The sequence below is a fragment of the Oryzias latipes genome, chromosome 2, assembly GCF_053564925.1.
Source record: "Oryzias latipes strain Hd-rR chromosome 2, Olatipes_Hd-rR_3.1".
In the NCBI taxonomy this organism is placed as follows: Eukaryota; Metazoa; Chordata; class Actinopteri; order Beloniformes; family Adrianichthyidae; genus Oryzias; species Oryzias latipes.
Window position 1 is genome coordinate 17108170 of NC_136238.1, and position 17648 is coordinate 17125817.

The window sequence follows — 17648 nt, forward strand, 5'->3', positions numbered from 1 at the left end:
AATTGTGGAAGTTAGGTAATTCTAATCCTCCACAGCTTTTTGCAGATTTTAAAGTTTTTAGACTAATTCTTTCAGGTTTATTGTTCCATAAAAAGCTTGATATGGATGAATCTAATGTTTTGAACCATTTTAATGGCGGTTGTGTGGGAATCATTGAGAAGAGATAATTAACTTTGGGTAAGATTTTCATTTTAACCGTGGCTACCTTGCCCATAAGGGACAGAGGCAGGTTGGTCCAGCGTGTTAGATCGTCCTGTATGTTTTTCAGTAATGGGGTGTAGTTTAGCTGCACCAGTTCTGATAGTTTGGGGGAAAAATTGATACCTAGATATTTGATATTTCCTGATTTAACTGGTATTGTGAGTCTTTGCTCCGCATTATTGTTCAGTGGTAATAAAACAGACTTATTCCAATTAATGGAATAGTTTGATATAGAGGAGAATTCATTAATGATTGTTGCCGTTTCATTTACAGAATGTAAATTACTTAAAAACAGTAATATGTCATCTGCATAGAGACTCATTTTATGATGGCTGTGTTTGGTTTTAATTCCTTTAATGCTCTCATTCTGTCTTATTGCTGCAGCTAGAGGCTCAATAAATATAGCAAAAAGAGAAGGAGAGAGTGGGCAACCCTGTCTGGTTCCTCTTCCAAGAAAAAACCTGTTGGAAGTCTGTTTATTAGTTCTAACTGATGCATTGGGGTTGTGGTATAATATTTTGATCCAATTGATGAATGATTCTCCAAACCCAAACTTATGGAGGGCAGCAATAAGGAACTTCCAATTTACTCTATCAAAGGCTTTTTCAGCATCCAGTGATAGTACAGTCATTTCCTGGTTTTTGATGGTGGCAAAGTCTATTATGTTAACGAGTCTGCGGACATTGTCATCCGAGTGTCTGCCTTTGATGAATCCAGTTTGATCAAAGTCAATTATGTGAAGAGTGACTTTTTCTATTCTCTGTGCTAGTGCTTTGCAGATAATTTTTACATCTGCATTAATTAAAGAAATAGGGCGATAGCTTGAAGGACTAGTGGGGTCTTTGTCTGGTTTTAGAAGAAGGATAATGTTGGCGGAGTTCATGTTAGGTGGTAGAGATTGGCTTTCATTGATAAATTTTACCGTTTTATAAAATGTTGGTGCCAGTTGTTCCCAGAATTCCTTATAAAACTCTGCAGGAAAGCCGTCAGGCCCTGGTGCTTTACCATTAGGCATAAGTAACAGAGCTTCATGAAGCTCAGACAACGAGAGCGGAGAGTCTAAATTTGTGATTTGATCTTCGTTTAACCTGGGCAGGTTTACATTGTTGTTAGCAATTTTTTATCAAACCCTGTGACTTAAATAGCCAAATGCTATCCCGAATTGTGGCACTAGCTTACCATACATTTTTACTTGTTGGGTCAACTGGTTTGGAAGCTTTTAATTTTTCCAAAGCTATTAAAAACACAACCTAACTTTAATTGCTTACCATTGAGTTTTTAATATAAAAGAAATCATAAAAAATATTTGTTGCCAAGTGTGAAATGTCAATTCAGACACAAGGGGCTTAAAAATTATGTGGGTATTTTATTTCCCGACTATTCCAGAGAAAGGGAACAGCATTAATTTTGGCTTGATTTGGTTGTGCAGCAAAAATAAAATACAAGATGAAGATGAAACAAATAAGGAAAATCCCCAACAAGACAACAGCAGTGGCCTTACTTGAATAAAACACAATAGAGGCCACTGATCATTTACATGATCACAGTATTATGCCAACACACAATGTCACAACAATAAAAAAAAAAACAACCTAAAACTCACAGATAATTGATCGCAAAAGACCGGCCCTTACCAGCCTGCGCCAAAATCTTTTAATCACTTCTTCGCCAAAGCAGATGTGCTGAAATAGGACCTTCAAATTGTTACCTCATCACACCCATGACAACAAACTGGCCTGTCAGCTTTAAGTCTTAAAAAAAACAACAGTGCCACTTAGTGGCCCCTCCCAACATTAACCATGTTAAATTAGTGTAACTCACTTGACCTGGTTGCATTTCCTTATTGTCAGGGTCCGCTCGGCAGAGATTGAGCCACAGGACAAAAAAGATCTTCAAATCAGGGGTTTTATTTTACCCAACACAAAAATGACATGGGCCTAAATTTAAATGGAGTCAACTTAGCAAAAATGTAACTGAGTGAATCAATAACAAAAGCTAAAACCAACTGAACCAAAAACTGACCCACCAACAGGAAACATAAGGGAGATTTTATATTTGCTGATCAGGCCAATGACACAATAGGGAGGGAATCACAAATACAAAATATTTAACACCTAAATATTAAATAAAGAAGTAAATTACTAGTAAATTAACGCTTTAACTAAGAAACTGAACTTGTACTTCAAAACAAGTTTTAACATATCCAGAAAATACAAACAGTAGTCCAACATAAGAATTATCTTTGTCTTCCCCCTCCATCTTCTCCAGATAGAAGTGTTCAGGAAGTAGTCCATGCTCCTGCCTTTCCTCGTCATCAGGGAACTACTTCATCTCCCCCCACTGCAACATCATCAGGAAGTTTCCCAGCTCCTGCCTCTGTCTGCCCGAGCATCAGTCCTCAGACAGAACTCAAATTTTATTACAAAATTAACTAAATGTGTGCTCAAATCAATAAGCCAATTTTGTTATGTAATATGTTAAATAAAATGAAATGGTTTATTCCAGCGGTCCCCAACCTTTATTGCACCACAGATCGGTTTGATGTCTGGCAAATTTGTCATGGACCAGTATGTTATGTGTGGCGGACACACACTGCAGCAACGTTGCAGTAAAGGCAGAGACATGTGATAAGATGTACTCTGCACTTTTATTTTGACACGCTAAACATTGTACATCGCACAGGTGTCATCACCCTCTCCACCTCCCACACTCATGGTGCTAAAAAGGAACACAACAGGAAGAAATGACTAAGGGGGAAACAACATAACTGCCAGATAAAAGGACCCGTAGGCAAAAAGAAACACCCGTGCTCAACCCTATTTTGACCAAAGCAGGCAAAGGGGATTGATTTAATTCCCTGTGATGCCAGCTCTGACAGTAACCCCTGCAGCCTGCGGAACTCCGACAGCAGACCAAACGTGCACGTGACCGGCACAACAGTACAACAAAATAATATGACTTCCATGAAAACTGTAGTGTGTCTTATTTTGGTATTTCAATGTCACAATTCGGGATATGTTTGGACGTGTTGGGTCACCTGGGTCGGAAGCTATTGGAAAAAAATGTTAAACTATACAATACAAAAATTTTTGATAATTCACTCATAAATTTATTGACGGTCCTTAAAAGTCACCGCTGGGGATCCGGGCTGAATGTCTGTCGAATATCCAACCTAAAACTAACTTCACCACAGTAGCGTAGGAGTGAATCTGTGAACCTTAAATACTGACTTAAACTTAATCTTAAAAAAACACACCACCTCAAAGAATGACACCTAAATAAAATTTTTCTAGGCAGCTGTGACCATCTCCAGCGGAGCCCGGGTGAGAAGGGCATCCAGAAGAAGTTGCAGCAAACCAGCACAGAACAAAAGCAAAATTAAACACAGAAACAAAAACACAAGATCTAAACCATAACCGCACAGTTTACTTTACTTGAGCAATGTTTTTGGGAAGTAGAGCTACTTTTACCTGTGTAACATTTTGGATACCCTGCCTTCTGAACCCCCCAAAAACAAAAGTGATTGGCTTTGGGTATTGATAAATAAACCATCAAAACTCTGAAGACTGATGGTTATCAGATAGATTCACACACAGAGAGGTGAGCTATGTGTGTTGAACACCTAAATTCAAATGATCATCTTCACACTGTTCACACATACTTTACATGTCTGCTTCCAGGTTGAAGAACTGCAGTTTGACAGAAATCTTCTGTAAAGCTCTAGTCTCACGTCTAAAGTCCAACCCATCCAATCTGACAGAGCTTGACCTGAGAAACAACAATCTTCAGTACTGCAGACTGCAAACTCAGAGGTCAGTAAAAAGCTGAACCCCCTGATGGATAAAAATAATCAATCAGGTAAAGAACTATGCCATTTCAGTGGACAAATTTTCAACATATGTAATTTCAAGGCTGTAAGCTAATTTAGCTGATAGCAAGAGTAGAATGATGCTGTTCATCACAGACTGCTGCTTTTCTCTGCTCTGACTGACAAGATGGCATCTGCTTGAGCAGCATGGTCTAATTCAGTTTATGTAATGATCACAAGTTTAAGCACTGCAACTGTATCTCAGATATAAGTTGCTTTTACCAAGGCAAATTTGTTGTGCTTTTATTTAGGTAACTTAAAATATAGAAAGGGAACAGTCAGCATTATCTGATACCACCACAGAATACATTTAAAAAAAAAATGGAATGAATGTGCCTTGACCAATAAGGTTGTACAAGTATGATTGGGGGCACTAATTCTTTCCAGGAACAACAAAATGTGTAATGATGAGGCAGCATGACTGGTTGAAGGAAAGTTCCTTTAATGTGACAAAAATGCTTTGTTTACATATCTGCACTGTCGCGCTGCAACCCCGCTTTCTTACACGTGGAAGCAAACTAGTAACGGTAATCGCCCCGATGTCTGCCTTTTTTCAGAGCCTCCCAGCAATGGATTATAGTTCATCGACCTGATCGATCAGGTCGATGAACCCATTGCTGGGAGGTTCAGCAGAACTTTGGCCCGCTTTGCCGATAGCATTTTGGTTGATGCTAAGTGCATTAGTCTATTAGCAGCTGTGCAGCCGCAGTGCTTTACTCGTGCTTATCTGAGTCAGCTACAAAGCACTGCAAGCCATGTTTTTGTATGTTGCTGGCAGCAACATGGCACAGAGTTTCAATCTGGTATCCATCCCAAGTAAAATCTAAGTAGTTCATGTCTCATAACAACAAAAAAAGCTGCCTCTGGCCAAGGTCTTCCTGTTTTATGTGTGCAGAGTAGAGTTGCTCAAAGAGGCTCTGTGTGCGCTGCTGCCAACTAGCAGTCGAAGGGTGAAGTGGAAAACAAGAGTCAGATGCTGAAGGACACTCAGAAATAATAAAATAAATATTGTTTCGCCACATGAACCATTGCCATATATTTCAGAATCGTTTTTTTTCTAATACCCCTATTCACCAGTGGAGCCTCACTGGAGGCAAGGAGGGTGAAACGTCTCGCCCAAGGAGACACAACAACAGTTGGCTGGGGGGAGCGAGGATCGAACCGTCGACCTTTCGATCATTGGACGACCTGTTCAACTGCCTAAGCCACTGCAGCCCGAAAGAATTGTGTAACCCTCCAGAAGCAGATCTGCAGCTCTCATGGAGGCCACACTCCTCAGTCAGGACAGGGATTCCTGTCTCTGCATCGTACTGAGTCAAGGACCTGTACACACCTGATCCACTTCACACTATTCATACACACTTTTCTGTCTGTTTTCAGTTTGGAAAACTGCAGTTTTTTCAAAATTAACGGTGAAGCTCTGAGCTCAGCTCTAAAGTATAACCACTCCAATCTGACAGAACTGGACCTGAGTTTCAACAACTTAGAGGATTCAGGATTTCTTCATCTCTGTGAATTTCTAAAGAGTCCAGACTGCAGACTGCATACTCTGAGGTCAGTAAATAAGCTGAAGTCAGGAGGCAGTGTTTCCAACACACTGATGTCCTACCGGCATTTGTTGTTCTTCTTTACCTCCTAACTGGGCCTAAAACAGATCTACTTCCAATAAACAAAGACCATAATGTAAATTTAAAAGGAAACAAAGATTTTAAAACTCAAATAAACAACTTTGTTTAATTTTAGTCTTCACGGTAATGTTTCCTTTTTAAAAGATGCAATGAAAGGATGATTTTTTAAACAGGCACTGAAAGAAACCCCCAAGAACATAGTCACATAGGTGTTTTTGTGTTGTCTGGGGGGTTGTAGAGGGGAGAAGTTGCATATTGTAAGTGTGATCAGTGTATTGTAAAGTACTTGTAAGGCTAAAATAAGTTGCAAGCACTCATGAGGTATGAGTGATGATTTGTATGGTACTCCTATGCCACACAGTTGTTAGTAAGGTTGGAGTTCTAGTCCCTTGCTTCATACATAAGGGCTTGTAGGATGCCTATAGCAGTGTTTTTCAACCAGTGTGCCGCGGCACACTAGTGTGCCGTGGGAGATGGCCAAGTGTGCCGTGGGAAATTGCCCTCATTAACTGATCTAAAAACCCATTTCCCATCTCCAGGATTTTAGCTCTTTGTTCATCCAAACAGGCCCTGATAAAACACTGAGGAGTTAGGAATATAAAAGATCGTAAAATACCTTTTCTTTGCGTTTATTTTATTTTATTAAAGACATTTTGATAAGAATGACGTACCGCGATTCAGCTGCACCATCGGCTGTAGTTTGGAAAAGTCCCGTGTTGGGGGGGTTAATCACATGTCATCAGTCTGACCAATCAGAAGTGGTTAAAGTCTTCACTTCCTTGTCCCGATTTAGCTCGTAAAGTCGCTCAGTTCTAACAGAAATACCAGCTAAAGCTCGTCTTTAGCGGTGTAGCTTTCCACAGAATCTGGTATCAGACCATGGAATAAGTGAACAAAACAATGAAGCTCCGAAAACCGAACTTCGGCCGTTTTATGCACTACATCTCCCATGATGCATTGGGTTGTGAGAGTGACAGCGCAAAAGGAGATCTGTTGTTAAACGTCTTGAAACTAACGAACACACAAACTGTTTTTAAATCTTCTAACTTAACTTTTATTGCATCTTTTAGAAAAAAAACAGCTACAGTTTCCAGCTTTTTCTGTAACAATTATCTAAAAAATGCATGTGAGATTGTGCAGGGGCTGTAGATCAATACAGACTATGAGTTTCTCCTTTTTTTTTCATTTTTGGATGCTGGTGTGCCGCGGGATTTTTTTTAAGGTTAAAGTGTGCCGTGGCTCAGAAAAGGTTGAAAAACACTGGCCTATAGTATGCCCACACAAAGTGCAGTCTGAGTGTCTAATCTCCTATTTTGTAACAGTCATTCTGTACTCAAGGAGTGCTCACTTATCACAAGAACAGCACTAATGGGCTCCTTGTGTAGTTTTTAGGATTTGAAAGGGTTCTTGAAAAAATGTCCCACCTACCAAACCCTTATTTGTTTTTAAGTGGCTATGATCCATTGCTCGCAGCAAGAAAAAATTGTGCATGAACATTTTTACAATTTACATCTTAACCCTTGCGCTATCTTACATGACCCCACCCTTATATTGACGTGTTATTCCTACCATGGCAAAGGTGGATAAAGGTGGAAAGATTTCATGTAATCCATGGACACCAGTGAAGATCACAAATCATTGAAGAAAAAAGGTTCAGTGCACTGTCTAGTGGGTCTAGATGACCCAACTCCCAACGTTAAAGTGCCTGAAAACTATATCTTTTTCATATCATTCACAGTTACTTTACTTGGTTCTTTCAGGTTGGAGAACTGTAGATTGTCTGAGATCAGCTGTAAAGCACTGGGCTCAGCGCTGAAGTCCAACCCATCCAATCTGACAGAACTGGACCTGAGCCTTAACAATTTGCAGGATTCTGGATTTCTTCATCTCTGTGGTTTTTTGGAATGTCCAGACTGTAGACTACAGACTCTGAGGTCAGTAAATAAGCCGAACTCCCTAAAAGTTCTCTAAAAGCTATACTTCACCTCCAACAAAGTCAAGGGAAAATAAATAAATAAAAAGATAAGAGGAATGATTTACACAGCACCTATGTGCCACCTGCTGCTCTGGCTCTTCTTTACAACCTGCATCAACTTCAAAACAGATATACTTCTAGGAAAACTGGAAATGACAAATATGATGCTCAGTTGTAACAATCAGATCATTTTGTACGAGTGTCTCCCAAATATCCTCTTGTTTGGTTATAAAAAGTGGAACAACAAGAAGACTTCTAAAACAGAGCAGAAAGATAAGAAAAAAATTAACTTTTTCTGTAGTTCCTCAAATAAATCCAAAACTCCTTACCACTGTAAGAGAAAACTGAGAAAGATGAGTGTTAAACAATTTCTTAGAGGACGCAGACTTTTTTTGTGTCCTCGAAGGATTTTAGAGAAAATATGGATGAGGACAAAGTTGTATTTGTGTTGATGCTGGTAAAACTTCTTAGTGCAAATTCGCTATATGTAAGGGTATATGGCCAACGAAGTGTTCATTATCACTTTTTAACGTACCCCTTGGAAGCCTGAACCGTCCGTTGCGTAGCTTCCGCGAAGTGTGTGACAATGCACACTTCGAAGGCCATTAACCCGCTTATACCATGGTCACTTACAAAAGAAGTAAATATTAACCCGTTTTTAGTCCCTAATTCTTGTTTTTTTTCCGAATGGTAATTGCTTTTTTCACGAAAAGCGGACTATTTTTTACGCAGTGCGGCGCGTTGTCAAGTTACCGTGACAATGCGCCGCACCAGTGCTGCAGTCAAGATTCAGCGATATAAAGCAATAAATATATGCTGATCATCCTGATGGGTTACATAAAGCATCAGTTTAGAGAGAAAGTTCACCTTCTGCAGTTGTTTTTGTTTGTTTGTTTTTAGAAAAGCCATTGCATGGTAGTCACTGTGGTAAATCACTTTTTAATCCATAACCAGCAGCCAATCAGAATAGAGTTTTCACCCGGACCATGGTATAATGGAAGTTTACTGACAGCTTCACTCTAAAAAGAAAAAAGTTGATCCAACATAATTGAATCACTTCAATTGGTAACACCTAATTGAATTAAGTTTATTCAACTTAATTTTTTATGGCTTTCCAACTTAATTTGATATGTTGATCTAACTTAAAGAAAATGTTTTTCCATTTTGTTGATACAATTTAAATTGACACATTATTCTAAAGTTTCCACCACAGGGCCTGGTGATTTTCATATCAAAGACATGAATGACTCAGCAATGTCTCGCATTACAAGGCAGGAGCTCACATGTCGCGAACTCTGTCTTTAATATTTGGGACTTAGGGTGTTTTACCACACAAGGGCGTTGGTCATCATCCTCTACCAAACTGTAACTCATGGTGCAGAAATAAATGAACATGACAGTTTAACTGACTAGTTCAAACAGAGTAAAACAGCTAGATAACAAAAAACCCATGGACAAAAACTCACACTTAAACTCCAATCTGCCCAGATAGGCAAAGACATTGGTATCCCATAATTCCTTGCGCTGCCTCACGTTATGACATCATTACGCATTGACAGCTTCACACCAAAGTTACACCAACTTAATTGAATTAAGTTGATTGAAAGTAAAATAACTATGTGAGACAACAACTTGTTATTTTTAAGTTGAATGAACTAAAAAAATGATTTGTTTTCACCAAACTAAATAGTTAAGTTAGAACAACGCAAAAAAGTACATCTTTCCAACTACAGCCCAAATAGTCTTTTTAGAGTATTTGGGCTGTAGACACAAGAACACAGAAAAAAGAGGAGACACTATTTTTTGACAAAGTTGTAGATTAAAATAACACTAATCTGGTAGGAATTATTAAACTAATTTCTATTTTAAATGTTCTTTTAGTTAACTTTGTGGAAAAAACTAAAGAAAGTTGATAATATCTATCCTCTTTATTCTCAGGAACATATGCTCAACAGGTTTTGGAGCTGCAGTTTGTAGCTTTGGCAGATTTTCACTCGATAAGAGTCAGAGTACTGAGGCGTCATGCAGGATTCAGATCAAGTCAGAAAGTAATTTTTAAAAGGGAACTTTTGTGTTCAGAAGAGCCCATTTCAATCAGTACTGACAACATTACCATGTCAGACAGATTATTTATTCTCCAGAGAGGCTGAGCTGCACATTGAACACATAACCCCACCTGATTGTTTTTTATTGATTTATTTCAAGAATTGTAGTCAAAGCAATAAAGAATTTACACATATTTATCAAACTCATTACAGAAATGATGAAATACATTGATTAAAAATACAGAAAATAAAATAAAAATGTCACTTAAATAACATTTGCTTAATTAAATACAGTAATCATTAACTGAAATATAAGTAGAGCTTGATTTATAGCTTGAAAAGGAGTGGGAAGAAGCAAGTTTATATAATCCCACCACTACTGAGTTCATTCATTTGACAGTTTTACAGTGTTTTAAATCCGGCTCTGATCAGATAGATTCTCTTGAATTAACAAAATCCGGTGCCTAGTAATGATTGATGATCTTCAGAAAACATTCATTCATGATTTCAGTAAACAGTAACGGTACCTAATCCACTTCACAAACATTTTTCTGTTTGCTTTTAGGTTGGAGAACTGCAGTTTGTCAGAGATAAGCTGTGAAGCTTTGGGCTCAGCTCTGAAGTCCAACCCATCCAATCTGACAATACTGGACCTGAGTCTTAACAAGATGCAAGATCAAGGGTTTCTTCATCTGTGTGGATTTCTGGAGAGTCCAGACTGCAGATTGCAGACTCTGAGGTCAGTATGTAAATAAAACTCCCTGAAGGTGCAGGATTAGAAGAAATTTTTTTGATGTTTTAATGTATGATTTTCTGAAAACCGCAAAGCTGGTTCACAGCTTGTTTTTAATGCCACTGTCAAATGAATTTCTAAACAACTTTACCTCATGACTTTTTCCTACAAATGGCTTATGATTGTATAGCACTTTTGTAAATTCTTCAAGGGCCCAAAGCACTTTACAGTCGCAATCCCATTCACCAGAGGGATTTGGTGTTCTATGTCTTTGTATCTATGTCATGGGCGGGCAAGACGGGAATTGAATCTGCAATCTTCCAATCAGAGCTCGACAACCCACTGCTGCCTCATTGCAGACGGTGAACATAACTAGGAAGAGGGGTCAGGAAGGAAATTTTTAAACACAGTGATGTACCGCTGGGTTTTGTGGCTCCCCTTTATTTGCTGCTTTTGCATTGCAACAGACCTACCTTCAGGAAATCTGAAAATGTCATAAAGCAAAAAAAAAGTTTTTAAAGTACAGGCAGATCATTTTATTGGAGTTTTGTCACCAGATTATCTTCATATGTAGTTTTAAAAAGTGGAATATTAAGTATTTTTCAAAGAAGGGAAAAAAGAAACACTCAAGAAACAACTCATGGATGCGCTGGGACGCATCCTCAATGATGTATCCTGAGATCATGTGGTGTTTTGGGTCTCACAACATCATACACCCTCACCCAGGCAACCTAGCCGGAGTTGATCAGACCCCGACTTCGAAGCCGTCTTTGCAGCTTCGCTCACAGATTGAATGGCTCTCTTCTTGAATGGCCCTGCCTAACCGACAGAGGACTTTGCAAAGAGAACGTCCCGCAAAGCCTCTACAGCCAACTTCTACAGGCTCAAAGAAAGTTATCCAGCCTCTCTCCCTGCACCCCTCCACCAGTTGCTGGTACTTAGCGCGTTTCCTTTTATTTGCTTCCACAATACGCTCTTCCCAGGGCAGCGTAAGTTCCAGCATGATCAGATGTTTTGAAACCTCAGGGATAACTATCATGTCTGGGCGGAGATTTGTACTTACAATGTGCTGAGGGAACCATAGCTGTTTTTCTAGGTAGGCCCTGCAGCTGGCAGTCCGAGGCTTTGTGGAGGAGGCCTGTTGTTAATTGTGGCCGCGCCTGAGGTTATTCTCCAGCTTTGAAGAAGGGGACTGCCTTCTTTGGAGCGCGATGGTTTTTGCTGGTTTTAATGGCTGATGCTAAACTCTCAGCAAGTGCTTTAAGCACCTGGTCATGGTGCCAGCGGTAGCAACTACGGGTGTAAGAAAAAATCGATTCGGCAATATATCGCAATACTTCATTTTTCAATACTTCTATCGATTCAAAATGCTGCCAGGACGATATTTATTTAATTATCTCTGAGCGTCCTTCAGTGTCTGACTCTTTTTGTCCACTTCACCCTCCGACCGCTAGTTGGCAGCACAGCACGCGGAGCCTCTTTGAGCAGCTCTTCTCTGCACAAAACAACAGGAAGACTGCAGCCAGAGGCAGCTTGTTCTGTTGTTATGAGACATGAACTACTTAGTTTTTACTTGAATGGATACCAAACAGAAACTCTGAGCCATGTTGTTGCCAGTAAGATATAAAAACGTGGATTGCTGTGCTTTTTAGCGGCACAGATAAATATGAGTGAAGCACGGCAGCGGCTAATGCGCTTAGCATCGGCTAAAATGCTATCTGCAAAGTGGGCCAAAGTTCTGCAGAACCTCCCAGCAACAGATTCTAAGTTCACGACCTGTTGGATCAAAGGGATGTATACAATGCTCTGATAAAAGGCAGACAGCGTCAGATCATGGCGAGGAGCGTCACCAGTTACTTCCGTGTGTGATGTTGACTGTTCCCTTTCTATATTTTAACTTACCAAAATAAAAGCACTATGAATTTGCTTTGGTAAACCTAACTTATATATGAGATACAATTGCAGTGCTTAACATTGTAATCATTAAATAAACTGAATTTGACCATTTTATTACAGTGGAAGACATTAAAATTCAGGTTTAATTTTTTCAAAGTCATATTTTAAAAAAAAACAGAAAGGAAATATGTTTCGGTAAAATATCAGAATATGTATTGTACCACGGGGCGCGTATCGGGATACGTATCGTATCACTAGACTCTTGCCAATGCACACCCCTAGTAGCAACCATCAGCCAGAGCCCTTGGGCAGCTGCTCAGGAGATGTTCTAAAGAGTCCCTTCCAGAGCAAAGAAGGCAGGATGGTGTTTCGCTCCTCCCCCAGACATGGAGGTTTGCTGGGCTTGGCAGGGCATCATAGACAGGTTGTACCAGGAAACGGACCCGTTGGAAGTCTGTCTGCAAGACATCTGTCCAGGTAATCCAGCGCTGCAGTGTACTCTCCCAACTAGTCCATGCTCCCAGCTTCCGAAGTCCCGTTTCCCTGCTAACTCAATCTTTCGCCACACCTGTTCAGACCTCTCCCTGGAGTAGTCGGCGTCTTTCCTTGCCATGGGCCTTGCTGACCAGAGTCTTTGGGAAGTAGCCCCAACCTGCTTCGCCTGTCACCACAGTGCCCACCAGTGCCTTTTGTCTCAGGCGTGACTCTGCCTCCTCCAGTCCTTTTCCAGCCTTCCATTACCTTCCTGTCCTCATTTCAAAACCGGCTGATGACACCTTGCCATCCCTGGAGTCCCTATACTATATGACTTCTCTGGTGTGTTCCACCATGAATTCTTCCTTGAGGCCACTGAAAGGCAATTGCAGGATATTTCTTGTCCCATACAACACTGAGCTGGTAAGACTAAGTGGAAGGCCCAGCCAGCTCAGAAGAAAACCACTGATCTTCCTATCTCGGGACTCTACTGTTGTCAATGGGACTGTATAGACCAGCAAGGGCCACAAGAATTTTGGCTGGATAGAACGAGAAGAAGATCTGGGAAACAACCTCAGACGGCAACTAGGAAAACATCTGGAGGGCCTGGTTAATTATACAAATGACACTTGGTCATTAAAGTTAAAAAAAAACTTTTTCTGTTATGCAGTTTTATAAAAATTATTTATGTGCGAAATGTATTTTTTTGTCTATTCTCTGTAACAACTTTTAGGTCTGTTTTGATTAAAGAGAAGAGAGTAAAGCTTGAAGGAAAATGGGGATCTTTCTCTGGTTAAAGAACAAGGATTATATTGGTTGAATTAATGTTCAGTCGCAGTGATTGGTTTTCCTTAATAAGTGTAACAATTTTATAAAAACAAATTGTTCAATTGTTCCCAGAATTTTGAAAATTCAGCAGGAACGCTGTCAGGCCCTGTGGCTTTGTTGTAAGGCATAGACAAAAGAGACTCATGAAGTTCAGACATTAAGATTGGTGAGTCTAAATTTGTAACTTGCTGATCATTTAACTATGGAAAGTTTAGATTTTGAGGGTTAAGATGATGCTATGATCAAACTTAAATGATTTGACTTTTAAAAAAAAACTAAAAAGCAAAAGAGTATTTGGAGGATGCAGGTTTTACAAAACTGACAGCACAACCATTAGAAATCTGTAGTCTGATTGTCATCAGACACATTCATTCACAGAGATGCTGAGTTGCATATTGAATGCCTGAACACACCTGATTCACTTCACATAGTTCAATTAACACATACTTTTCTGCTTTTAGGTTGAAGTACTGCAGTTTGTCAAAGACCAGCTGGGCTGCTATGGACTCAGCTCTGAAGTCCAACCAATCCAACCTGATAGACCTGAACATAAGCTTCAACAAGCTGCAGGATTCAGGATTTCTCCATCTGTGTGGTTTTCTGGAAAGTTCAGACTGCAGACTGCAGACTCTGAGGTCAGTAAAACCCAAAATGATGAGAAAAACCAAACCGGATGAAGAATTTTCTAATGTTTAGTAATAGGACTGATGCTGAGAAGATGTTTTGCTGTTATTCAATATTGTTTTGTTTTAAACATTGATAAAAAGAGAAAAGGTGAGAACACACATGAAATGAAATGGATCAACTGGGTTTGCAAGGAGAAAAATAGTGGTGTTCAGGACTGACAGACACTTCTTTCTTAGCTTAGGATGCTAACATGTACTTTCACTACTCAACTTTTTCAAAAATCAACACAGCAAAGCATGCCCTTTTTGGAGACCACTGGATTAGTGGCAGTCTGCCAAAGCTTATTGTTAGAGTCACCTCAAGTCAGGAAGTCATTTCTTACAGGGGACTTGTGTTCAGAAATGTCTCATTTACAGACAAAATATTGATATATTTAAAGAGGTCTACCTTTGAATACTCATAATTGAGGAAGTTACGTAAAAATATATGGCATTATACCCGGGCTGTTTGATGCTGTGTGTCCTTATCTGCTACAAATTAAAGTCTGTTTGACATAAGTTGATCATCTTGGCTTATAAATATCAAAAGTACTGATACAAGAACCATAAATAACTTTTATGTCTGTATTTTGTCATACAGATTCATACACAGAGATGCTGAGCTGCATATTGAACCCCTGGCCTCCACATCACATCATTCACACACACTTATCTGTTTTCAGGTTGGTGAACTGTCAATTGTCAGAGATCAGCTGTGTAGTTCTTGGCTCAGCTCTGAAGTCCAACCCATCCAATCTGACAGAACTGGACCTGAGTCTTAACAGCCTGCAGGATTCAGGATTTCTTCATCTGTGTGGTTTTCTACAGAGTCCAGTTTGCAGACTGCAGACTCTGAGGTCAGTACCCAATGCATGCTGGAGATCTTGGCTTGATGTCAATGCATCAGGACATCATCTACAGAAGCAAAGAGGATATCTTGTGGTCCCCAAACCAGTTCCCCTTTGTCCCCTTGCTGTGCCTAGAAATTCTATCAATAAAGATAATGAACAGAACTGCTAATAGAGGATAGCCCTCCCAGAGGCCAATGCTGTCACAGGAGCACATCTAACTTACTGTCAGCTATGTAAAGAAAGCTTCCCAAACCCCATGCTCACAGAGTACCCTCCATAGGGTGCCACTGGAGAAGTGGCTGAAAACCTTATCCTAATCCAGAGAAATGCATATGAAGTGGATGAGCAAATTCCTGTGAGTAATGAGGCATCCATACTTGGATGGACTAGTGTGGAACAAAATCCACGGAAAATAATTACAGACTCAAAGGAACAAGTCAACAAAATCCTGCAAACTTAACTGTATTTCAGTTCTTTGATGAACTGAACATCATTTTTATCTTATCATTAATGGGGTTAAATAACTTGATATATTTGTACATTCACACAAAGTGTCACAAGAAAGACAAGAAAGAAAAAACAGAGAAAAAAAGGCAGGTTTTGGTGAAAAGAAGAGAAATTAAAGAATTGGTTAAAATTCATGATGGAGTCAGCCGATGTTAGGAAGTCATTTCTTACAACAGACATGAGCTCAGAAGAGTCCACTTTAGAGTCAGTACTGACAGCAGAAACATCAGAACGCTATACTCAATCTGTGGGACTATAATCAGACAGATTCATAAATCAAGATGCTGAGCTGCACATTGAACATCCTTTAGACACCTTAACCACCTCAATCAATTTACACACACTCTTTCTGTCTGAATTTTAGGCTGGAGAACTGCAGTTTGTCAAGGATTAGCTGTGAAGCTTTGGGCTCAGCTCTGAAGTCCAACCCTTCCAGTTTGACAGAATTAGACTTGAGTCTCAACAACCTGCAGGATTCAGGGTTCCTTCATTTGTGCAGTTTTCTGGAGAGCCCAGACTGCCGACTGCAGACTTTGAGGTCAGTAAACAAAAAGAATTCCTTGAAAGATGAGAAAACCGTAGCAGGTCATGTTTGAATGGAAACATGTTTTAATATGTCAATTCGGTGCTGCAAAGCCAGATCACAGTATATCAATGGTTTTATGTGTAAACTTTGATAAAAAGACACAAGATATCCATAGAAAGTAATTCTCTTCACTCACAGAAGCATGAATTGGTTTCCTGTTGCAACAAGAAAAGTCATGGTGTTCATGACAGACAGCTGCTTCTCTCTCGGCTCAAAATTTGTTCTGTAGCAAACCCAACTTTTCCACAAGTCAAGTCTGAGCTGCAGAAGACTTCTTTCTATGTGTCTAAAAGTCAGACACATCAAAGCATGTTAGCTTGCACGTACACACCAACACAGACACGAGTGTGAGCGCAGGTAGGAAAGCAAAAAAACAAAATGCAATCAATGAGTCACACACTCTTAAGTCAGGGCATGAATTATTAGCAAACGTCCACTAAACCAGTGTTTTTCAACCAGTGTGCCGCGGCACACTAGTGTGCCGTGGGAGATGGTCAAGTGTGCCGTGGGAAATTGTCCTCATTCAATGATCTAAAAACATTTTCCATCTCCAGGAAATCAGCTCTTTGTTCATCCAAACAGGCCCTGATAAAACACTGAGTAGTTAGGAATATAAAAGATCTTAAAATTACTTTTTCTTTGTGTTTATTTAATTCTATTAAAGACATTTTGATAAAAATGACGGTACCGCGAGTTAGCTGCAGCTACAACTGTGTAAGGAAACGTCCCGCCCCTTTAACAGTCTCCGCCAATCATTCTTGAAGGTTTAATCACATGTGATCAGTCTGACCAATCAGAAGTGCTTAAAGTCTTCACTTCCTTGTTCTTAATTCTGCTGATAAAGTCGCTCAGTTCCAACAAAAATACCAGCTAAAGCTCGTCTTTAGCGGTGTAGCTTTCCACAGAGTCCGGTGTCAGACCGTGGAACAAGACAACAAAACAATGAAGCTCAGAGACGCGAGTCTTTCTGCCTTTTTTCGGCAGTTTTCACACTACATCTCCCATGATCCATTGTCTTAAAGGGAAAGCGCACAATGAGTCGTCCATGTGAACTACAACAAACAAACAGTTTCTAAATTTTTCTAATTTAACTTTTATTTCATGTCTTAGAAAAAAACAGCTGCAACTTCCTGCTTTTTCTGCCACAATTATCACAAAAATCCACGTGAGATTGCAAGGGGGGGGGGGGGGGGCTGTCGATCAATACAGACAGTGAATTACTGCTTTTTTTTTTTTTTTTTGGATGCTGGTGTGCCGCTGGATTTTTGTCACTAGACTGCTGAAGCTTCATGTTGGAGTCAGCAGAGGTCAGGAAGTCATTTTTACAGTGGACTATCAGAAGAACCTATTTCCTAGTCAGTGCTGATAACAAACTATTTTTACGCAGAGAG

General features: G+C 39.8%; 1 protein-coding gene across 2 annotated transcripts in view; it reads left to right on the forward strand.

The window, feature by feature from the left end:
• The window catches only part of LOC110015767 (uncharacterized), a 94034-nt gene that overhangs the window by 70538 nt on the left and 5848 nt on the right, over positions 1-17648 (forward strand). For both annotated transcript variants that reach the window (XR_013648386.1, XM_078933529.1), the window contains exons 18-24: positions 3882-4013; positions 5450-5623; positions 7458-7631; positions 10283-10456; positions 14110-14283; positions 14997-15170; positions 16036-16209. Coding sequence is in view for 1 of the 2 variants with exons in the window: in XM_078933529.1 (XP_078789655.1) it covers positions 3882-4013; positions 5450-5623; positions 7458-7631; positions 10283-10456; positions 14110-14283; positions 14997-15170; positions 16036-16209 (1176 nt within the window). In the remaining variant the exon portion in view is untranslated. The remainder of the gene's footprint in view (positions 1-3881; positions 4014-5449; positions 5624-7457; positions 7632-10282; positions 10457-14109; positions 14284-14996; positions 15171-16035; positions 16210-17648) is intronic.